This window comes from Typopeltis vanoorti, chromosome 2 (genome assembly GCF_054136105.1).
Source record: "Typopeltis vanoorti isolate ZY-2024b chromosome 2, IOZ_Tvanoo_1.0, whole genome shotgun sequence".
Taxonomy (NCBI): Eukaryota; Metazoa; Arthropoda; class Arachnida; order Uropygi; family Thelyphonidae; genus Typopeltis; species Typopeltis vanoorti.
The window spans coordinates 184,568,882-184,590,570 of NC_143550.1; the positions used below are offsets into that span (position 1 = coordinate 184,568,882).

General features: G+C 37.3%; 1 protein-coding gene across 3 annotated transcripts in view; it reads right to left on the bottom strand.

Annotated features, from left to right (window-relative positions):
* The window catches only part of Sem1 (Suppressor of exocyst mutations 1), a 46,494-nt gene that overhangs the window by 15,272 nt on the left and 9,533 nt on the right, over positions 1 to 21,689 (bottom strand). For 2 of the 3 annotated variants that reach the window (XM_090409888.1, XM_090409879.1), the window contains exon 2: positions 17,194 to 17,290. In XM_090409888.1, coding sequence (XP_090266014.1) covers positions 17,194 to 17,290 — 97 coding nt within the window. Of the gene's footprint in view, positions 1 to 16,888; positions 17,073 to 17,193; positions 17,291 to 21,689 lie in introns of those variants that run through there. The other variant, XM_090409871.1, reaches the window with a different exon arrangement.

Consider the following 21,689-nt stretch of genomic DNA (forward strand, 5'->3'; position numbering starts at 1 on the left):
TTGAGGGTACATGGCAGGAAATTGATGATGATGATGATTGATTTAGACATTCTGATATTTTATTACCTTTCAGGGATTGTTCTTTTACTTCATCACACATATACTTTCACTTTTCACAGTTATTCCTAAGTATTTAAATTTCATTACTTGGTCTAATATTTTTCAATTCAGTCTAATTTGCAACTAATCGGTCCTTTTGCAATTACCACTGTTTGTCAGCAGAGCTGTAAATCATCAATTTCCTGATATATATATACCTTCAAGGGGAGATGTCAGGCTACTATTATCTGACACCTCCAGGGAGTCAAGGACTCATCAAGGGAGGATATAAATCACCCAAACCAGCTATCATACCTTCCTTTAAATTCATTCACACTAGATGCACTCACTACCCGTAAGAGTGAATTATTGCACTCATTAACTGCTCTCTGGGAGAAAAACCTAGCTCTTACCCTTTCTTGACTGCAAATAAATTTAATATCCATGAATGCCTCCCATGTTCTCTCCCCACCTTCCATATAACGAAAAATTCTATCATTTGATAACCTATAACACCCATTCAAAAGTTTATAGACCTCTATCATATCATCTCTCTTTCTCCGGTTAACAGAGGCTGCAATCCACATACTCGCAATATGTCCTCATAATCTAGATATAATCATTGTAACTCTTCTTTGCACCCTTTCCACAGATTCTTTATCCTCATGGAATCCAGGAGACCAAATCTGCACTGCACACAATAATCAAGGTGTGGTCTTATCAAAGAGGCAAAATGACTTCCTTATCATTACAATGTCTGCTTCAACATCGCAATTATACTCTGAGTTGTATTTGCAATTATTGCTATGTGACCTTTAAACTTTAAATTCCTATCCACCAATATGCCAAGATCCCTTGCCTCTTTAGTTTCTTGTAACATAATCCCACTAATATGCTGCTGGAACTCTAATCACAAAGTGCATAACTTTACACTTACCAATATTAAATTGACAGCCATTTTTGTTTGCCCAAATTTGCAGTCTATTCAAATCATTTTGTAATTGCTCAACATCAGTAGCATCCCCAATTGCCTTCTTATCTTCACATAATCTGCAAACAATTGCACATCTGATGTCATTAATTTATAGATTAAACAATAATGGCCCAAGGACTAAACCTCGAAGTACACCACTGGTCACCTTAAATCTGGCAGATTCACACCCACTGTATACCAGTTTTTGATATCTGTCTGTCAAATATCTGCTGATCCAAGTCAAGAGTATATCCCAATCTCACATTCTAGAGTTTATGAAACAGCCTTTCGTGTGGCATCCTATCAAATGCCTTAGAAAAATCCTACATTACCATAGTGCAGCATTTCCCAAACTTTTCCTAAAACGGAACACTTCACAAATCCTGAAATTTTAACGGAACACCTTGGTCATTTTGTAATATATTAATTAATTATTAACACATTTCAATATTAATAATTAACTATGGCATAATCATAAAGAGTATTAGTACACTTATGTATATGGTGTGACATGTTGACAAATATAAATTACATTTAAATTAGTTATCAATCACTGGACTAATGAAATCTTGTAACATATTGTAGTTCCCACAGGCCAACATCATTAAATTAATTTGTGCTGATTTTCATTGATATATCCCATTCTAATCACCAAAAATTTATATTATAAATACTTATGAGTGAATGCAGACTTTCTCTCCTGTGTGCTAGATGTTTTCCCCTCCTTCTGTACATCCTGGAGATCGCTTCACAGGCTGATGGTGAATGAATCGCTATCTGTTGCATCACAAACACCTTCAATAAAACACCTGATATTCAATTTTGGTGTTAAGTGATTTCTTAACACTAAAATTAAACAAAGTCTCTTGTCTCTTATCATCATCATCATCATCAAATTCCTGCCATGTACCCTCAAGGGGTGTACAGGATATGACAGTACTACATGAAAAAATTACATCATTACTAACTTCCTATCTACAATTTTCCTCCAAATCAGTCTATTACTTGTCAAGACTCCAACATTATCATTATTATTATTATTATTATTATTCCGGGAAATTCCAAGGAGTCGACAGACTCATCGAGGGAGGCCCTAACATCATGTCAAGAACAACTATTCAACATTCACACAGTATCTATCATACCTTGCCTTGAACTCATTCACGGTCGTAGCACCCACAACAGACTCTGGAAGCTTATTCCACTCATTTACCACTCTCCAAGTAAAGAACCTAGCTCTAACACCCTTGTCAACCACGCTCTTGCCCAGCTTCCATGCATGGCCCCTAGTCCTCCCACCACCAGTCATATTTTCAAAAATATCTTCTGGATCAATCTTATAAAAACGCTTCAGTAATTTGAATGTCTCAATCATATCACCCCTCCTTCGCCTATCGTCCAATTTCTGCAACCCACAAATCTTCAACCTATTCTCATAAGGTTCATTCCACAGACCTGCTATCATCTTGGTCACTCGTCTCTGGACCCTCTCCACTTCCTCCCCATCACGAAGAAACCCTGGTGCCCATAGCTGGGCACAGAAGTCCAGATGGGGTCTTATCAAGGCTCGATACAGAGGAACAACAACTTGTTCGTCTCTGCATGTTAAAGTATTTTTCAGAAGCCAAGTGATTTGGTGAGCTGTTTTAGTTACTTTTGCAATGTGCCCCCTAAACTTCAACTCCCTATCCACCAACACTCCCAAATCCCTGGCCTCATCAATCTCCTGGAGTATGATTCCACCAATGCGATATACTGCTGCTATTCTTTTCACCCCAAAGTGCATAACCTTACACTTTGCCACATTAAATTCACATCCATTTTTCCTAGCCCAGTCCTCCAAACTATCCTGTAAAATTTTGACATCTTGTGCACTCACAATTGCTCTACCCAACTTTGCATCATGATCAGCAAACAAGTAAACACTTCCTCTCAGATTCTTTCCAATATCATTGATGAACAAATTGAAAAGCAGTGGTCCAAGAACAGAGCCCTGTGGCACTCCACTAGTCACAAGACGTCTTTTAGACTCCACTCCTGAATAAACCACTCTTTGATATGTCTCCTTCAACCACCCTCTTATCCATCTCACCAACCCTATATCTATACCCATCTGCTCCAGTTTACTGATTAGGGTTCCATGTGGTATCCTATCAAAGGCCTTGGCAAGGTCCAGTAGTATCACTGTAAACCCATTACCCCTATCCAGCTCAGCCGTCACTGTGTTATAAAATGTGAGCAAGTTACTGAGGCATGATCTACCCTTCACAAAACCATGTTGTCCCCCATACAATATCCCATTTTCATCTATCCAATCCTGTATTCTTTTCTTGGCTAATTTCTCTAAGACCTTGACAATGATTCCTGATATGCTAATCGGTCGGTAATTTACAACAGCAGTCTTGGAACCACCTTTATGCAGTGGAACTATTTTCCCCTCTTTCCACCCGCTCGGGACTAACCCAGACCCGAGACTCAAATTAAACAAAATGGTCAAGGGTACTGACAATTCTTTAGCTGCTTCTCGTACAACACGAGCTGGTATACCATCCAATCCCACAGATGTATTGACATTCAGGTTATGCAATAGACTACTCACCTCCACTTCATTAACCACAATTCCCGTATAAGCTACTGGTTTATTCGTTTCTGCAATGTCACCACCTGGATGATATACTTTTGCAAAGTGCTCACTCAGTAACTCAACTATCTCAACTGATTCAGTTACCTCCCTACCATCAGCATTCTTTAAAATCAATCTGCCATGTACATTTTTCCTTTTACTTGCTACATATCTAAAAAACTGTTTAGGATTCTCTTTAGCCTGCATGTCCAATGTTCTTTTGTAATCCTTTTTTGCTTTTCTTACCACACTTGTTACCCTTCTGGCATGCACTTTTTACCGTTCATGTGCCTGCCGGTCACCTTTCTCCTTAAATTCCCTCTATATTTGTTTCTTTTTTTGCAACTCAAGCTTAATGGTGTTATTCATCCATTTAACCCCTACTTGATTTATTATTCGGACTCTAGGTATACAGTCAGCCATTGCTTCATGCAAGCACTTCTTAACTACCTCCCATGCACTATCAACTTCTAGTCCTTGCAGTTGTACATGCCATGGCACTGAACCAATCAAACTCCTAAGCATGTCATACTTTCCAGCCCGATAATTGCACATGTACCCTGTCTTAATTGAAAATTCTACACCTTTAGCCACCTCCCAAGTTAAGACCCTATGATCACTCTCACCGATTGGTGGCAATGTGGTCATATTTGTTACAGCCAAATCCTCAGATGTAATTACTAGGTCAAGCACTCTCTGACCCCTAGTATTTTCCATTACATGCTGTCGCAGATAGTTATCCCTTAATAACCGCATAAAATCCAGTTCCTTCCTCCCGTGTGTCCTCTCCTCACTCCAATCAATGCGACCATAGTTGAAATCTCCCATAATAATCACCCTCCTTCCACCCATTTCTTCTATTTGCTTGTGCATACTGTCACCACCATCTTTTCCATCACCTGGTCTATAGCAGCACCCAATTGTATATTTAGTTCTGCTAGCCACAATCTCACACCAAATGGCCTCAAATGTGCTCTTTTCTCTATCCTGCAATTCAACTTCTATTCTCCTTGGCTGGAGCTCATCAGCTATCATCAACAATACTCCTCCCCCCATTTTATTCTCTCTGTCATTCCTGAACACACTATACCCATCACATTCAATCCCACTAGTTATATCATCTACAGTCAGCCATGTTTCACTAATACCTATAACCTGTGGTCTGGAAGTGCCAACCATGGCAAAAAACTCTTCCTTCTTGTTCCTAATACTCCTAGTATTAGTGTACATGAATTTAAGACCCCCATTAGCCCCAACCCTACCTTGATACCTTATATTAACTATCCCACTCATATTTGTTGTCCTTATTTGCTCTGGCATATTATATTCATTCTTACATTCAACTGCCTCCATAAGGACTGTATCTCTACTCCCCCCCCCCTAACAAATCTAGTTTCCCTGAATTTGCACATCAACTACATTCAGCAACACTTTCTCAAGTCTTCTTACACCGTAACCATTCAAATGCAAGCCATCCATGTTATATAGATCCTTTCGCCCATCAAACTCACTCCACACATCCATAAATTCCACACCACTCGTCATACATGACCCACGCATAAATTCATTCGCAATTATAGCCCTCCTTTTAAACATATCACTGTCATACCGTGGCAAAAGACTAATCATTCTAACTCTCTCACTCTTTTCTTTTGCTACCTCAAACAATTCATTCAGGTCTTCTATCATTTCCATTTTATCTCCTTTCAAATCATTCGTACCTGCCACAACAATCATTTCTTTCACCCTTTCCTTTTGCTCACTAATAGACGCAGTTACGTCCTTTATGGTCGCACCAGGTTGGTAAGATTTTGTCAAATCCTCTACTAACACACCTCGTACTAACGAGTCTCCATACAGCACTCTATCCTTCATTTTGTTCATGTTCACATTCATACGTCTATTTTTCCTGTCATACCTTTTATTATTGGTTGGTTCATTCAGTCAACTTTTGTTCATGCACTCTAGCTGCTGTTTTGCTCTTTCTATCGCACTATTCAACAACGCGATCTCACTCAATGCATCTATCACATCTTTTTTGTTCTCTGAGAAACCATTTATACTATCATTCACACTTTCTACATTCACACTCTCAAAATTTTCATGTACAACCTTGCCGGATCTTGTCATATCCCTATTTCCTTCATTCTGAAGGTTGACTAAAATATCACACTCACGATCCGAAATACACTTCAATTCCTCATTCTCCCTACATTTTCTACACACATTCAATCCTTTATTATCATCTAACCACACTCCGACCGCACTCCGCAAAGCGTACATTTCATAGCTAGTACACTGACTCATTTCTTTTATGCTACCGTTCTTTGATAACGATGGCGAACCTTCATTACTGGCCGCCATTTTCCTTTGCACAGGTGCCATCCTTATTTGCAACGTGTTTTGTCAAATTATACGTTATAACACACCAAAAATAGACGCACTAAATACGCAAGGCAAACAAAAAAAACTACACAATATTAAGTAATTTGTATCGATAACTGAAAATGATACTTATCTTATCTGGAGCTTGCACGAACACTACACATTACGAATTCATCTAGCGGCGACTTCCCGACATAGATTATGTTATAAAACACTTTAGTACACTAACCACGCTAATAAAGCTCCAATAATATCTATCGTCTAAGGCACTTTGTACCGTATCAATCAACCTATATCTTCGTCTTCCTCTGGGTCGTTTTCCTGCCAACCTGGCAGAGAACACTTGTTTTGCTAATCTTTCCTCTCCCATTCTATTTAAGTGACCATACCACCTGAGATTAGCTCTGCTAACGCATTCCTGGATGCTGGCAATGTCAAGTTCTTTCCTAATATCCTCATTTTTAATATGATATTGCCATTGATGCTATCTGTTCACGCCTCTAATCTTTCTCAGGACTCTCATATCTGCGGTCTCTAGTCTTTGGTCAAGTGTTTTACTTCTGACCCAGCTCTCAGATCCATAAGTTAAAACTGGTTTGAACACTGTCTTGTACACAGCTAATTTAGTGTTCCGACTAATTTCTTTCTTATTCCATATGAATTTATTCAATCCACTTCCCACCATACCAGCTTTGCTGATTCTGTTGTCTATTTCTATATTTAATTTACCATTTTCAGTAAAAATTGTGCCTAAGTAGCTAAAATGTTTTACTTGTTCCACAGGTTCTCCTTTCACAACACAGTTGACATTTTCACTGATTCTGCCTATTTTCATTGTCTTTGTCTTTTTATTGCTGACCTTCATACCATATCTATTACAACAGCTATTCAATTTAGTCAGAGAATCTTGCAGACTTGTAGCGGATTTATTTAGAAGTATAACATCATCTGCATAAGGCAAAGAGCTGACATTAACATCTCCAATTTTGATATCAGGTTTAATACCACATTCCTTCATAATGTGATCCATATAGATAATGAATAACAGAGGGGATAATGTACATCTTTGTCTCACACCAGATTTAACATTAAACCATCTTCCTGTACTTCCTTCAATTCTAACTGCTGACTTACAACTCAAATAAAGACTAAGTATTGCTTGATATAATGCCCCATTGACACCATATAACTGCAGCGTATTGAATAGCTTCTCTCTTGGCACCTTGTCATATGCCTTTTCCAAATCGACAAAACTTAAATACAGATCTTTGTTATATTCCCATGCTTTCTCGACTATTTGTCGTAAAGTGAAGATCTGATCCTGAGAGCCTCTATTTGGCCTGAATCCAGCTTGTTCTTCACCAAGCTTTTCTTCCACAATTCTTCTCAACCGTTTCTCAAGTATACTTGCATAGATCTTGCCAGGAACACTCAGTAGGGAAATACCTCTAATTCTCACATTCAGTTTTATTTCCCTTTTTATATATGGGTACTATGAGAGCTCTACTCCAATCATCGGAAATTCGTCCCTCTGTCCAGGCTTTGTGAACTATGAAGTGCAGCAACTGTAAGAATCTTATACCAACATACTTCAGCATTTCTGGTCGAATATCATCTACTCCTGCTGCCTTTCCACATTTCAAGCCTTTGATGGCTTTTTCTACTTCAAGTATGGATATGTAATCCTGACTGCATGTCTGTTCAGTGTTTTTTACCACTGTGCTGTCATCACTGCTTGTTTCATTTAGCAGTTTTTCAAAGTAATTACTCCCTACTTCAAGGATATCTTTTTCTCCTATTTTCATGTCACCTTTATCATCTCTAATTCCTTTTACAGCACGCTTTCCTCCATTCCTAAGCTTCAACAACCTCCAGAATATTTTGCCACCTTCTTGATATTTATTTTCTATATTCTTGCCAAAGTCCTCCCATGACTTTTGTTTAGCTAGTTTTACACACTGTTTAGCTTTCTTAAATTTGTCTCTGTATTCTCTAAGAGTAAAAGCTGACTTATTTACCAGGAACTTTTGATATGCTTTCTTCTTTTCCTTCACTGCCTGTTTAACTTCCTGTGTCCACCAGGGAGTTCTGATTTTTTTATCCTTGCACACAACCTCACCACATGCCTCTCTTGCAGAATCAATCAATGTTTTCTTCAGAGTTTGCCACTGAATCTCCAAGGTTTGATTCCTGTTCTCAAACTCTTTCATTTTCTTTTCAATAATCTTTCTGTATTTTAGTCTACAGTTCACATCTGAGAGCTGCTCAACTTTTATTCACTTTAAAACTTTCTTACATGTTATTCTTTTCAATATGAAATTCAATTTTATCCTGCTCAAGACTAAATAGTGATCACTTCCAATTTCAAATCCTCTGTACACTCTGGTGTCCTGCACCAGAGAGAAAACATCACTATCAACAATAACATAGTCAATGAGACTTTTCTTATTCCTAGCCTCTTCTCTCCATGTGAATTTGTGCACATTTTTATGTTGGAACATGGTATTAGTAATAACCAGTCCATGTCCTGAGCAGAAATCCAACAGATATTTGCCATTATTATTAGATTTGCTCTTTTCTCCAAATTTTCCCAAAATATTTTTGTATGTCTCACAATCATTTCCTACTCTGCTATTTAGATCCACAACAAGGACCAACTTTTCCTTTTTCATTGTGTCAGTTGCTTTTTCTAAAGCCTCAAAAAATTCCCCCACTTCTACCTTAGTAGAACCTTCTGTGGGACCATAGGCACAAATAAGTCTCATTGTCCAGTTCTCCATTCTCATATTTGCCCACATTACTCTACTTGAAACTGACTGCCATTCAAGAAGATTAGCCTCGTATTTTGTGTTGAATACTATGGCTACTCCTTCTTTTCCTTGATTGTCATTGCCTGAATATAACATTTTGTATTTATTGCTCAGAAAGATCTCACCAGTTTTGGTCTTTTTTGTTTCAGTCACTCCTATTATGTCGATCTGGTACTTATCTAATTCCTCAGCTAGCTCCATTTCTTTGCCATTCAGGCTTCTTACATTGATAGTACCGATCTTTAACTCTGGTGATGTTGAGTTGGGGTTTGTTTTCAGATTTGTTCCAGTAGCTGACTTTTCGCTGTTCGCCCTGGTTCCCTGGCGAAAACAACGGAGGCCTTTTTTAACCGGGCGATGCCCCAGCCGGCATGAAATTTTGTCATGTTGTACCATCATTTTTTATTTTGGTTTAACCAATAAGAATACAATTTGGTCGGCTAAATCCCAAATTGCCAGCCAATCCTCGTTCGTTCAGTATCCAAGTAAATACCCAACAGGGTGCTCCATGAGAAGGTGAGGATTGGACATTAGGTCAGAAGCCCTGGTCGGTTCTCCACATTCCTTTAAAGGCTATGTGTGGAGGTCTCCTCTCAGTTATACAGCTTTGACCCTTAATCACCTCCCTTGTCTCTTATTCATATTAAAATTTATATCTGCAGGCCTATTACTTTTAAAAAATCAAGGCATTACAGTTTGAAACTTTCACTCTACAATACGAACTTGTGAATAAAGTATTCAGTATTACTAGATTTGAGAATCAGATAGAGACTACCTTGATCTTCAACTTTAGTGGAAAAATTTTCTTTATACTTCCCTGCTGATTGGTCACTAACATTTGCAACACAGATGTTATTTCTTTCAGTTTTGAGAACAGAGGATACGCCACCCATTGTTGTAATCGGCTAGCAGGCAATTTTTACGATCGGTCATAAACAGCGGTATTCTCTTTCCCGATTGTTGAAAGATTTCGATGTGTGAAAATTAACTATAATTCATGAACATTTCTGTTTAAAAACATGCCGCTTGGTCACTGACATTTGCTACATAGATGTCATTTCCTTCAGTTCTGACAAGCGAGGATATGCCGCCCATTGTTATAATCGGCTTGCAGGCAATTTTTATGACCGGTCATAAACAGCGGTATTCCCTTCCCCAAATGTTGAAAACTTTCGATGTGTGAAAATTAACGATACACAGATGTTAATATGCATTCTGGGTCTGAGCTTTTTGACATATTCACAAATATTATTCTCCTCAGAATATTTCCATCATCATCATCAATTCCTGCCATGTACCCTCAAAGGGTGTACAGGATATGACAGTACTACATGAAAAATTTACATCATTACTAACTTCCTATCTACAATTTTCCTCCAAATCAGTCTGTTACTTGTCAAGACTCCAACATTATCAGATCTTATATTTCTATCGTCTAAGGCACTTTGTACAGTATCAATCCACCTATATCTTGGTCTTCCTCTGGATCGTTTTCCTGCCAACCTGGCAGAGAACACTTGTTTTGCTAATCTTTCCTCGCCCTTTCTGTTTAAGTGACCATACCACCTGAGATTAGCTCTGCTAACGCATTCCTGGATGCTGCAAACGTCACACTGTTATGTTGGAAGACTTAATATTATTATCGCTCAATTAAGAATTCTAATAATTCGCCAGAAATAAAGGAACTTGTATAATATAGTAATTTTGTCTAGTATGATTTTATTTAGTATTGTGGAATTTCAGTGTTTAAAATTTAGTAGTTACTTAGTCGGAATTTGTATGTGAACAACTAACCATTTGCTAGCCAAAAGAAAATTAAAATACTAAACTAAATGTGAAACAGCCAGCTTAGGTATATCTGCTATGCAGAAAGGTGCTTCCCCGCCCCCCCTTCATTCCACTGTAAAGTTACAAAGAGTTTCAGTAGGTTGCCACGAGTGGCGCTATGTGCTGGGAGATGCAAGGAGCATATGATGACAGAAGGAAACGGCGCGTAGTTTAAATGTGATGGTATTGCTACGCACCAGACTTTTGAGACATTTTCCTGCTGCTGAAACCTGTGCCACAGAATGTCCGGCTGGTAGGTTGCCTCCATGTGGTTCCCTTTGTAAGTGGAGAATATGGTCGTGTGACAAAGAGAAACTACCAGTCAGAGACAAAAGAAAGCCCAGCAGATTTTAATGGTGGAAAACAAGAGTGAAGAATTCCAATCGAAGTACGAGAGGGAAATTCAAGGTAGTAGTCTGATATAAGATCTGAAGTGGCCCAGAGAGAAAATGCTGTAAACCGGTAAGGTGAACTTTATGTCTACTATTTAGTGAATTAAATGTGAAGATCTGAATTGTGTGCTGAAAGACATTCCTAGAACTGTGGCCGATAAATTTGAAAGAGAATATGTCAGTGACTTGTAATACATGTTTGAAAGAGAATTATTTAAGTTTTGTTCAGATTTAGGAAAGAGATAAAATGTGTAAATTGGATAGGACTGTTAAGGAAAGTCTTGAATGAATTCTTATATGTAATAAATAGAGAGATGAGATTAAGTAACTGAAGTTTAAGATTTAAAATTCTGTGATATAAAATTTAGATTTATTCCAAGACATGAATTTTCAAGAGTGTTTTATTTAACTATGTGCACGAGAGTGTGATGATTTATGTGTATTTTATTATTATTATTTGACACCTCCAGGGAGTCCAAAGACTCATCGAGGGAGAGTGTGCCAACAGCATCGAACGATTGGTCCCCTTCCAACTACTAACCGCGCTCAAACTTACTTAACTGAGCCATTAGTAGCAGAGGCTCTAATAAGAATACAATTTGGTCGGCTAAATCCCAAAGTGGCATCCCATCCTCGTCCATTCAGTACCTAACAGGGTGTACCATGAGAAGGTGAGGAATGGACATTAGGTCAGAAGTCCTAGTCAATTCTCCGCATTCCTTTGAAGGCTATGTGGAGGTCTCCCCTCACTTATATAGCTTTGACCCTTAAGCACCTTTTCAGATCCCCAAAATTTAAGTATAGATCCTTGTCATATTCCCATTATGTCATAGTGAAAATCTCATCATAACAACCACTATCTAGCTTGAATCCAGCTTATTCTTCTCCCAGTTTCTCTTCTGCAATTTTTATCAGCCTCTTTTCAAGTATGCTTGCATAAATCTTACCCAGAAGACTTAGTAAAGAAATTCCCCTGTAATTCTCATATTCAGCTTTATTTTCATTTTTATAGATGGATACAATGAAAGCTCTATACCAATCATCTACAATTCAACTTTCTGACCAGGCCCTCTGAATTATGAAATGTAGGCACTGCAAAACTTTTATACCTGCTATTTTAACACTTCTGTGGGTTCTTAAGGGTCAAAGCTGTATAATTAAGAGGAGACTTCCACAGAGCCTTTAAAGGAATGCAGAGAACCAACCAGAGCTTCTTACCTAATGTCCAATCCTCAACTTCTCGTGGTGCAACCTGTTAGGTATCTACCCAGATAATAAACGAACGAGAATGGGCTGGCAATTTGGGATTTAATCAACTAAATTGTATTCTTATTGGTTTCAACCATAATATTAAATAATGGTACATGACAGAATTTCATACCGTTGTTTTTGCCAGGGAATCAGTGCAAACGGAAAAGTCAGCTACTGGAATAAAATTCTAAAACACACCCCAACTCAATATCACCAGAATTGAAGATCGGTAATATCAATATAAGAAGCCTGAATTGCAAAGAAATAGAGCTAGCTGAGGAATTGGATAAATACCAGATCGACATAATAGGGATGACTGAAACAGAAAAGACAAAAACTAGTAAGATCTTTATGAGCAATGAATACAAAATGTTATATTCAGGCAATGACAATCAAGGAAAAGAAGGAGTAGCCATTGTATTCAACACTAAATGCAAGGCTAATCTTCTTGAATGGCAGGCAATTTCAAGTACAGTGATGTGTGCAAATATCAGAATGGGGAACTGGACAATGAGACTTTTTTGCTATGGCCCTACAGAAGGTTCTGCTAAAGTAGAAGTGGAGGAATTTTTTGAGGTTTTAGAGAAAGCAGCTGACACAGTGAAAAAGGAAAAGTTGGTCCTTGTTGGGGATCTAAATAGAGTAGGAAATGATTGTCAGACATACAAAAATATTTGGGGAAAATTTGGAGAAAAGAGCAAAGTTAATAATAATGGCAAATATCTGTTGGATTTCTGCTCAGGACATGGACTGGTTATTACTAACACAAAACCAACATAAAAATGTGCACAAATTCACATGGAGAGAAGAGAAAGGAATAAGAAAAGTCTCATTCACCATGTTATTGTTGATAGTGATGTTTTTTCACTGGTGTAGGACACCAGAATATACAAAGGATTTGAAATTGGAAGTGATCTCCATTTAATCTTGAGCAGGATAAAATTCAATTACATATTGAAAAGAAGAACATGTAAGAAAGTTTTAAAGCGAATAAAAGTTGAGCAGTTCTCAGATGTGAACTGTAGACTAAAATGTACAAACATGATTGAAGAAAAAATGAAAGAGTTTGAGAACAGGAATCAAATCTTGGAGATTCAAGGTCAAGCTCTGAAGAAAACATTGATTGATTCAGAAAGAGAGACAGGTGATGAGGTTGTCTGCAAGGATAGAAAAATCAGAACTCCATGGTAGACACAGGAAGCTAAAGAGACAGTGAAAGAAAAGAAGAAAGCATATAAAAGTTCCTGGCAAATAAGACTGCTTGTGCACTTAAAGAATACAGAGACAAATGTAAGAAAGCTAAACACTGTATAAAACTAGCTAAACAAAAGTCATGGGAAGATTTTGATAAGAACATAGAAAATCAATATTAAGAAGGTGTTAAGATATTATGGTTGTTGAAGAAGCTCAGAAATGGAGGAAGGAGTGCCATAAACAGAATTAGATATGATAAAGGTGACATGAAGACTGGAGAAAAAAGATATCCTTGAAGGATGGAGTAATTACTTTGAAAAATTGCTAAAGGAAATAATCAGTGATAGCACATTGGTAAAAAACACTCAGCAAGCATGCAGTCAGGAATAATACATATCCATACTTGAAATAGAAACCGCCACCAAAGGCATGAAATGTGAAAAGGCAGCAGGAGTAGATGATATTCAACCAGAAATGCTCACGTATGGAGGTATAAAAGTCTTACAGTGGCTGCACTGTGTAGTTGAGGAGGTCTGGACAGAGGGACAAATTCCAGATGAATGGAGTAGAGCTCTCGTAGTACCATATATAAAAAAAGACAATAAAACTGAAGAGAATTACAGAGGTATTTTTCTACTGAGTGTTACTGGTAAGATTTATGTCAGTATACTTGAGAAACTGGTTGAGAAGGATTGTGGAAGAAAAGCTTGGTGATGAACAAGCTGGTTTCAGGCCAAATAGAGAGTGTCAGTATCAGATTTTCATTTTATGACAAATAGTTAAGAAATCATGGATATAACAAAGATATGTATTTAAGTTTTGTAGATCTGGAAGAGGCATATGATAAGGTGCTAAGAGAGAAGCTATTCAATACGCTACAGTTATATGGTGTCAATGGGGCATTATATCAAGCAATATTTAGTCTCTATTTGAGTTGTAAGTCAGCAGTTAGAATTGAAGGAAGTACAGGAAGATGGTTTAATGTTAAATCTGGTGGCAGACAAGGATGTACATTATCCCCTCTGTTATTCATTATCTATATGGATCACATTATGAAGGAATGTGGTATTAAACCTGATATCAAAATTGAAGAAGTTAATCTCAGCTCTTTGATTTATGTGGATGATGTTATACTTCTCAATAAATCTTCTACAAGTCTGCAAGATTCCCCGACTAAATTGAATAACTATTATAATAGATATGGCATGAAGGTCAGCAATAACAAGACAAAGATAAAGAAAATAGGCAGAGGCATTGAAAATATGAACTGTATTTTGAATGGAGAACTTATAGAACTAGTAAAACATTTCAGCTACTTAGGCATGATTTTTAGTGAAGATGGTAAATTAAACAGAATTAGACAACAGAATCAACAAAGCTGTATGGTAAGAAGTCAACTGAATAAATTCATAGGGAATATGAAAGAAATTAGTCAGACTACTAAGTTAGTTGTATACAAGACAGTGTCCAAACCAATTTTAACTTATGGATCCAAGAGCTGGGTTAGAAATACAACACTTGACCAAAGACTAGAGATCACAGATATGATAGTCCTGAGAAAGATTAGGGACATGAACAGATGGCATCAATGGCAATATTGTATTAAAAACGAGGATATCAGGAAAGAACTTGATGTTGTTAGCATCCAGGAATGTGTTAGCAGAGCTAATCTGAGGTGGTATGGTCACTTAAACAATGGGAGAGGAAAGATTAGGAAAACAAATGTTCTTTTTTCAGGTTGGCAGAAAAAAGACCCAGAGGAAAACCAAGATAGAGGTGGATTGATATGGTAAAAATGGTACCTTAGAAGGTAGAAATATAAGATCTGTCAATGTTGTAGCTTTGACAGGTAACAAATTGATTTGGAAGAAAATTGCAGATAGGAAGTTAGTAATGATGTAAATTTTTCATATAGTGGTATTATATCCTGTACATGGCTGGAATTTGATGATGATTGAACATTTCTGGTTGAATATCATCTACTCCAGCTGCCTTGCCACATTTTAAATATTTGATGGCTTTTTCTACTTTATGTATTAATATATACTTCTGTTTGCATTTCTCTTGAAAATGTTATACTAGTTCTATCACTACTTGTTTCCTTTAAGTCTTCCAAAGTAATTACTCCAGAGGGTATATCCTTATATTCAGTTTTCATGTTACCTTTATCGCTGATTCCTTCTACAGTAGTTTTTTCCTCCATTTCTAAATTTTTTCAATAGCCTCCAGAACATTTTGCCACTGTCTTGATATTTATATTCTATATTCTTCTCAAATTCTTCCTATGAGTTTTGTTTAGCTACTTTCACACATAGCTTAGCTCTTACTTTTTTCTCTATATTCTTTGAGGACATCTGCTGACTAAGGATCTAGTATAATATCCTTATCTTCAGTTTTCATGTTACCTTTATCCCTGATTCCTTTTACAGTAGTTTTTTCCCTGCATTTCTAAGCTTTTTCAATAGCCTCCAGAACATTTTGCCACTGTCTTGATATTTATATTCTATATTCTTCTCAAATTCTTCCTATGAGTTTTGTTTAGCTACTTTCACACATAGCTTAGCTCTTACTTTTTTCTCTATATTCTTTGAGGACATCTGCTGACTAAGGATCTAGTATATCCTTATCTTCAGTTTTCATGTTACCTTTATCCCTGATTCCTTTTACAGTAGTTTTTTCCCTGCATTTCTAAGCTTTTTCAATAGCCTCCAGAACATTTTGCCACTGTCTTGATATTTACATTCTATATTCTTCTCAAATTCTTCCCATGCGTTTTGTTTAGCTACTTTCATACATAGCTTAGTTCTTACTTTTTTCTCTATATTCTTTGAGGCCACTGCCGACTTACTAGGAAGTTTCTGTTTTCTTTCTTCTTTTCTAGGACTGCTTCTTTAACTAGAAAGAAGCAGTCTATCATGGCAGACAACTTCACCACATACCTCTCTAGCTGAATCAATGTTTTCTGGGTTTTTTCCTTTTATTTCTCTTGTCTTCTCTCCATGTGAACTTGTGCACGTCCATGTGTTGGAGCATGGTGTTAGTAATGACTAGTCCATATGCTAAATAGAAACATTTCTATATGCCTATTGTTATTCACTTCCTAGATCTCCAACAAGTACAACTTTTTCCATTTTCTTTTTCAGCTGTTTGCTCTAATGACTAAAAAAATTCCTCTCCTTCCTACGGAGATCGTTCTGTGGGACCATAGGCACAAATAAGTTCCATTTCCCCATTTTGAAGTTTGTCCACATAACTCTGCTTGAAAGTGCCTTCCAATCAAGAAGTTTATCTCCATGTTTGTTGTTGAATGCTATTGCTATTTCTTCCTTTCCTTGATCATTATTGCCTGAATATAACATCCTATACTTATTTAGTAAGATCTTACCTGTTTTTTTTTGTGTTAACTATTTCCACACTGGTATTTTTCCAGTTTTTCTGGCAGCTTGATTTCCTTTCCATTAATACTCCTTATATTGATGGTGACCACCTTAATTTCTTCTGATCTTGGGTTGTTGTTCTTCTGGAAGTTGAGCTGAGTCTGTTGCAGTAGCTGACTTTTCATTGCTTGCTCTGGTTCCCTGATGAAAACGGCAGAGGCGGGCTATAAGTCAGTAGTTAAAACTGAAGGAAATACAGGCATATATCAGATGTATGAAACGTGAAGAAACAGAAGAAGAACAATAAAAAAAAATTTCTCACCTAAGTTGTTGGCTAAAATCATCTTCAACATTATCATCATCCCAATTGTCTTCCCAGACATTTATATCTTGATCATCTTCATCTTTCCCTGTCCAATCTATATTTATAAATGAATAAAAAATGAATATTAAAAAAGAAAATCCAAAGTCAGGAATGAAAACTTTCTATCATAGTTGCTATACTTATAGCATATTTAGAATGTGGGTATGGTTAAGGGTGTATATATGAACATGGGCTAAATTATAACTGAAAAGGCAGCTGTTAAATAAACTTAAATGCTTGCTAAAGAAATTATATGAAAAAACAACAAATAAAAACTGGCTGATATCATCATGCAGGTCACTGACTCCTCTAATGAGTCAATGACCATCATAAGGGAGAGCCTCTTCCAGGTCTCTGAATACCGAAATATCTATTTTTCATTGAAAAAAATTATTAAAGATGCACTCACAATATCCACCGATTGCCCATACCACGTGCTACAGTGTACAAGAAGAAACTGGAATGCACATACTTTCTAAGCAAACCTTTAGTCCATTTTCAGGAATGACTCAAAGGTCTATCACTCATACACACCTGCCCCAAGCTGTAAAAATTTCACCATTCCAATTATCTTCTGACATTTATACTAAGATTTCCTTACCAACTTGTAAGCTTCTATCATATTTCCTCTCTTTCATCTTCTATTCCATAGACTTAAAGTATCATCTTGGTTACCTATTACTAGACGTTTTCACTTGTCTCCTCATCCAATGAACCAGGTGACAATAACTGAGCACAGGGCACAGTAGTCAGTTATGGTCACTTGATGTTATCTTGCAGAGTGGAAGAATATCAACTCCTACAAGTTAGTGTTTCTTCGACATTGCAGTTAATTTGATGTGATAACTTACCACCCTAGAAATGTAGCCCTAAACTTGAACTTAGTAACATTAATCTTACTAAGTATAATCTTGAACTTAGTGTCATTTGCCCATAAAACCAACCTGTCCATATTGACTTGCAAGAATTGTGTATTGGAAATGCATCACTGGCAACTTTTTGACCTTTTTTAAACAAGGAATAAAGTTGCTTTGGCAGCAGAAGTTGGGCTGTTTTCACCTTATTAGAGAATGGTGATAACACTATGACATAGCTTATAATCTTGAGGCTTCAGTCATGCAAGTACTAGAAAGTTTTATTATTATTATTCCTGATACCTCCAAGGAGTCCGAAGACTCATCACGGGAGGACATCTTCAACTGTCTCTACACCTTACCTCTACTACGAATCAACGCCATCTACCGCCCACCTCCAACACCACCACAACTAGTAATTTTTGTCTGTAAATTGCGTGTGTTCTGAAGGGCCGATTTGTATGTATGCGGGATGAAAAACCCGAGTTTCCGGGAGAAAAAACCCTGCTACCTCCGTATGAGATCGGCTAACTCACCATCGATTAAAATCGACCAGATAAAGATTCCTCCCGTCGCGACGAGAATCAAACTTAGGCCTATTCCAATCGAAGGGCGCAATGTACCGTCGTTCTTCCAATTGCGCTACGGAGGCGCTTTGTTCAATGAAAAAGAAGAATACATAAGAGATTAATGAGAGAAGGCTGTTAATGTACAGAAGGAAGAGCATGGATAAAAGGACAGGACAGAGATCTGATGACCTCTGGCATTAGTGAAGAAATATGCAGAGAAAAATGTTGAATGTGATGAAACATTAAGTTATTCTGTGAGCCAAGGAAGGAGAAACTGATTTTCTGTATGGAAAATGGTGGATGAGTGGAATGCACTAGCAGTGTGTACACATATAACAAAGGAGTTGAAGTTCAGATATGTGGGGACTGTAGTACGTTTGGATTTAGATGTTGCAGTTATATCACTGATCCTTGGTCACAAGAGCCTCTTTTGAGATAAGAGATTCTACCTCTTATCTCGTGAGAAGGCATGGTGAGTTGCGAGGCTTTATATACCATGAAGTCTAAGACATCATAATATTGCAAAACCCTTAAAACTTAAAAATGCTCTGTAGACCATTGATAAAGCTAAAAAAACTATAAAAGAATCAGATATGAGGTGACATAAAAACTAAAGATAAGACCATTCCACATGTCTGCAATAAGTAAAAAAAAAAAAAACAGTCAGCACTGCATGAACACTACTCGTTATTATATGGGTACTCCATGGAGTCAAAGACTCATTGCAGGAGACTCACTCTATCCATTAACACAATACCTATCATCAGTGCTTTTTTTCTGGGAAAAAAGGTGCCGTACTCATCATGAAGATACTATTACAACAACTTCCACATTTTTAATATATCCTCTGATATACCCTCGACGTCTCTAGATCGCTTCTTGCTTTTGGTATCAACTGCAGAATGACAACCTCTGAGCAGCCATGAGTTCACATATTGCTAGGGTTGAACTGGGTGAGAGGTCCTACTATCCTGATGAACATCAGTACAGAAGTTGTCCGTACAAGCAGAGATGACCTACATGAAGTTACTATAAGATTCATCTGAGAGGAAACCCCCTTCACTGGAAGATATTGTAATTGTGCCCAAAGTGTGAATTAGAGGAAGTAGTATGTCCGGGACTTTATTTTCTTGAAGATATTCATGGAAACCATGAACTGCTTCTCTTTCATTTAAGCGAAATTTGCGTGCTAACTTTTTAATTTCAGCTTCACCAAATGTCAGATGCTTCCCAGGATTTTCTGGCCAATACTTGGAATCTAAAATCTTAGCACATTCAGACAAATCAGCATCATCTCCTTCAAGCAGATGCTTTCTTTCAGACTTTTATAGAAAGCAGATGAACTTATTACAGGACTACATCTTTCATTTATGTGGAGCTCAATCCCTTTGAACTAAAAGTCCTTCTGACTTTGAAGAGAAATACTGTAGTACGGACCAGGATTTTCAATTGTTTCTTCAAAAAGTTGAACTGTATTCTTTATCTTCCTGTCTGCTTTGTACAAGTCAATATTTCTCTCTTGTAAATCTAGGCTTAGTTCACTAAGTTCTTGGAGAGCATCACACAAGGCCCAAATCAAGAACAAACCCACATGACGCTATTTTTCTTAAAAGGCCCTCATAAAGAAAGCGATCTGTTTTTGCTTCTGCTGTCTTCTTTTGCCTCCAGAAAGTGATGGACAAGGGCCTCAAAGTCTTGCCACACTGCAGAAACAATGTGTAAGATGCAACCCAGCGAGTGTTTAAAATTCTGCCAATTTTAAGAAGTTGAAGTTCTAGAGTCGCTGCACATTCTTGTAGTTCCCTAGCATTCTTGGGTGAAGCATGATAAGTCACATAAAGTTTGTCCATGAAACTCTTAAAGCGATTCACTCCTGCCAAATTGTTCACTGTGTCACTAACAGACAATTCCAGGCGATGGCTAGCACAATGCCAGAAAATAACACTAGGAAACTTCTCTTACATTAGCCTCCTTCCATTATGCACACCAAACAACACGACTGCACATCACAAGTTACAGACAATAAATACTCCTTTAAGTAACCTTCAGATAATCCTAAACACCCAAGATGACTAATTAAAGAGTTTAGAATTCCTCTAGCAGTTACATCTGATAATTTGATCAAATGTAGGAAAAGACTGACAGGAGCCGAAAGTTCAGGAAGAACCACACAAACAATAACAATCAATGTTGTTGTGTTACTCACAGCTGTCGATTCATCAATAAGTAACAATAGTTTGTTCTTGGAGTTCACTATATTATCTATTAATGTTTTCTCATTTCATTTGCAATATGGCTCACAATGCTAATGCAAGCATTTGCAGAATGAAGATTATATACCATGTCTAGGTCATTAAGTTCCTGTAAATTTATTTAGTCTTCAAAGTTGTTAAATGATTGATTTCTCCTCGCAACTTTGTAAGCGGCTCAAAACACGTTTTCCTGTTATGTTTTTATTATGAGACAAAGCATTAACTGTTGTTTGCGAGATTCTCCAAAATGACTGATTTTAGCATTTGCCCACTCCGCTCAAATTTTCATTCCCATGTGTTTATCGACGGCAAGATTTCCGACATCACGACACACTTTACAGTGCAACATTATATTCTTGACATACAGCCACTTGTTTCTCTCGCAGAAGTCATTTTTCTGCACAAGTGTCCAACATTCGGGTCAATCATTATCAGAATCTGCTTCCTTTTGACCACATGGATCTTCGGTCTTGGTTTCATGATCCTCTTCACCAAGGGTATTTTCGGTGCTAGTTTTCTGTTTAACAGGATCACAAGTAGATTAAACAATTTCTGCTTCTTCAGCCTTCCTATTTTTACTCATTGGCATAAAGTAACTACTTATTTTACTAATTTTGAACAATGATTGCACTGATTTAACTTAGATTAATTCAAAAAACTCACATGAACACCTGCCTGTTGCAGAGTGAATCTAGAACTAATAAACTGATATCGGAAGCAATCGGAAGTGAACACAACTTCCTGTTTCCGGTTGCGTACCAACCTATGAAACAGGAAAG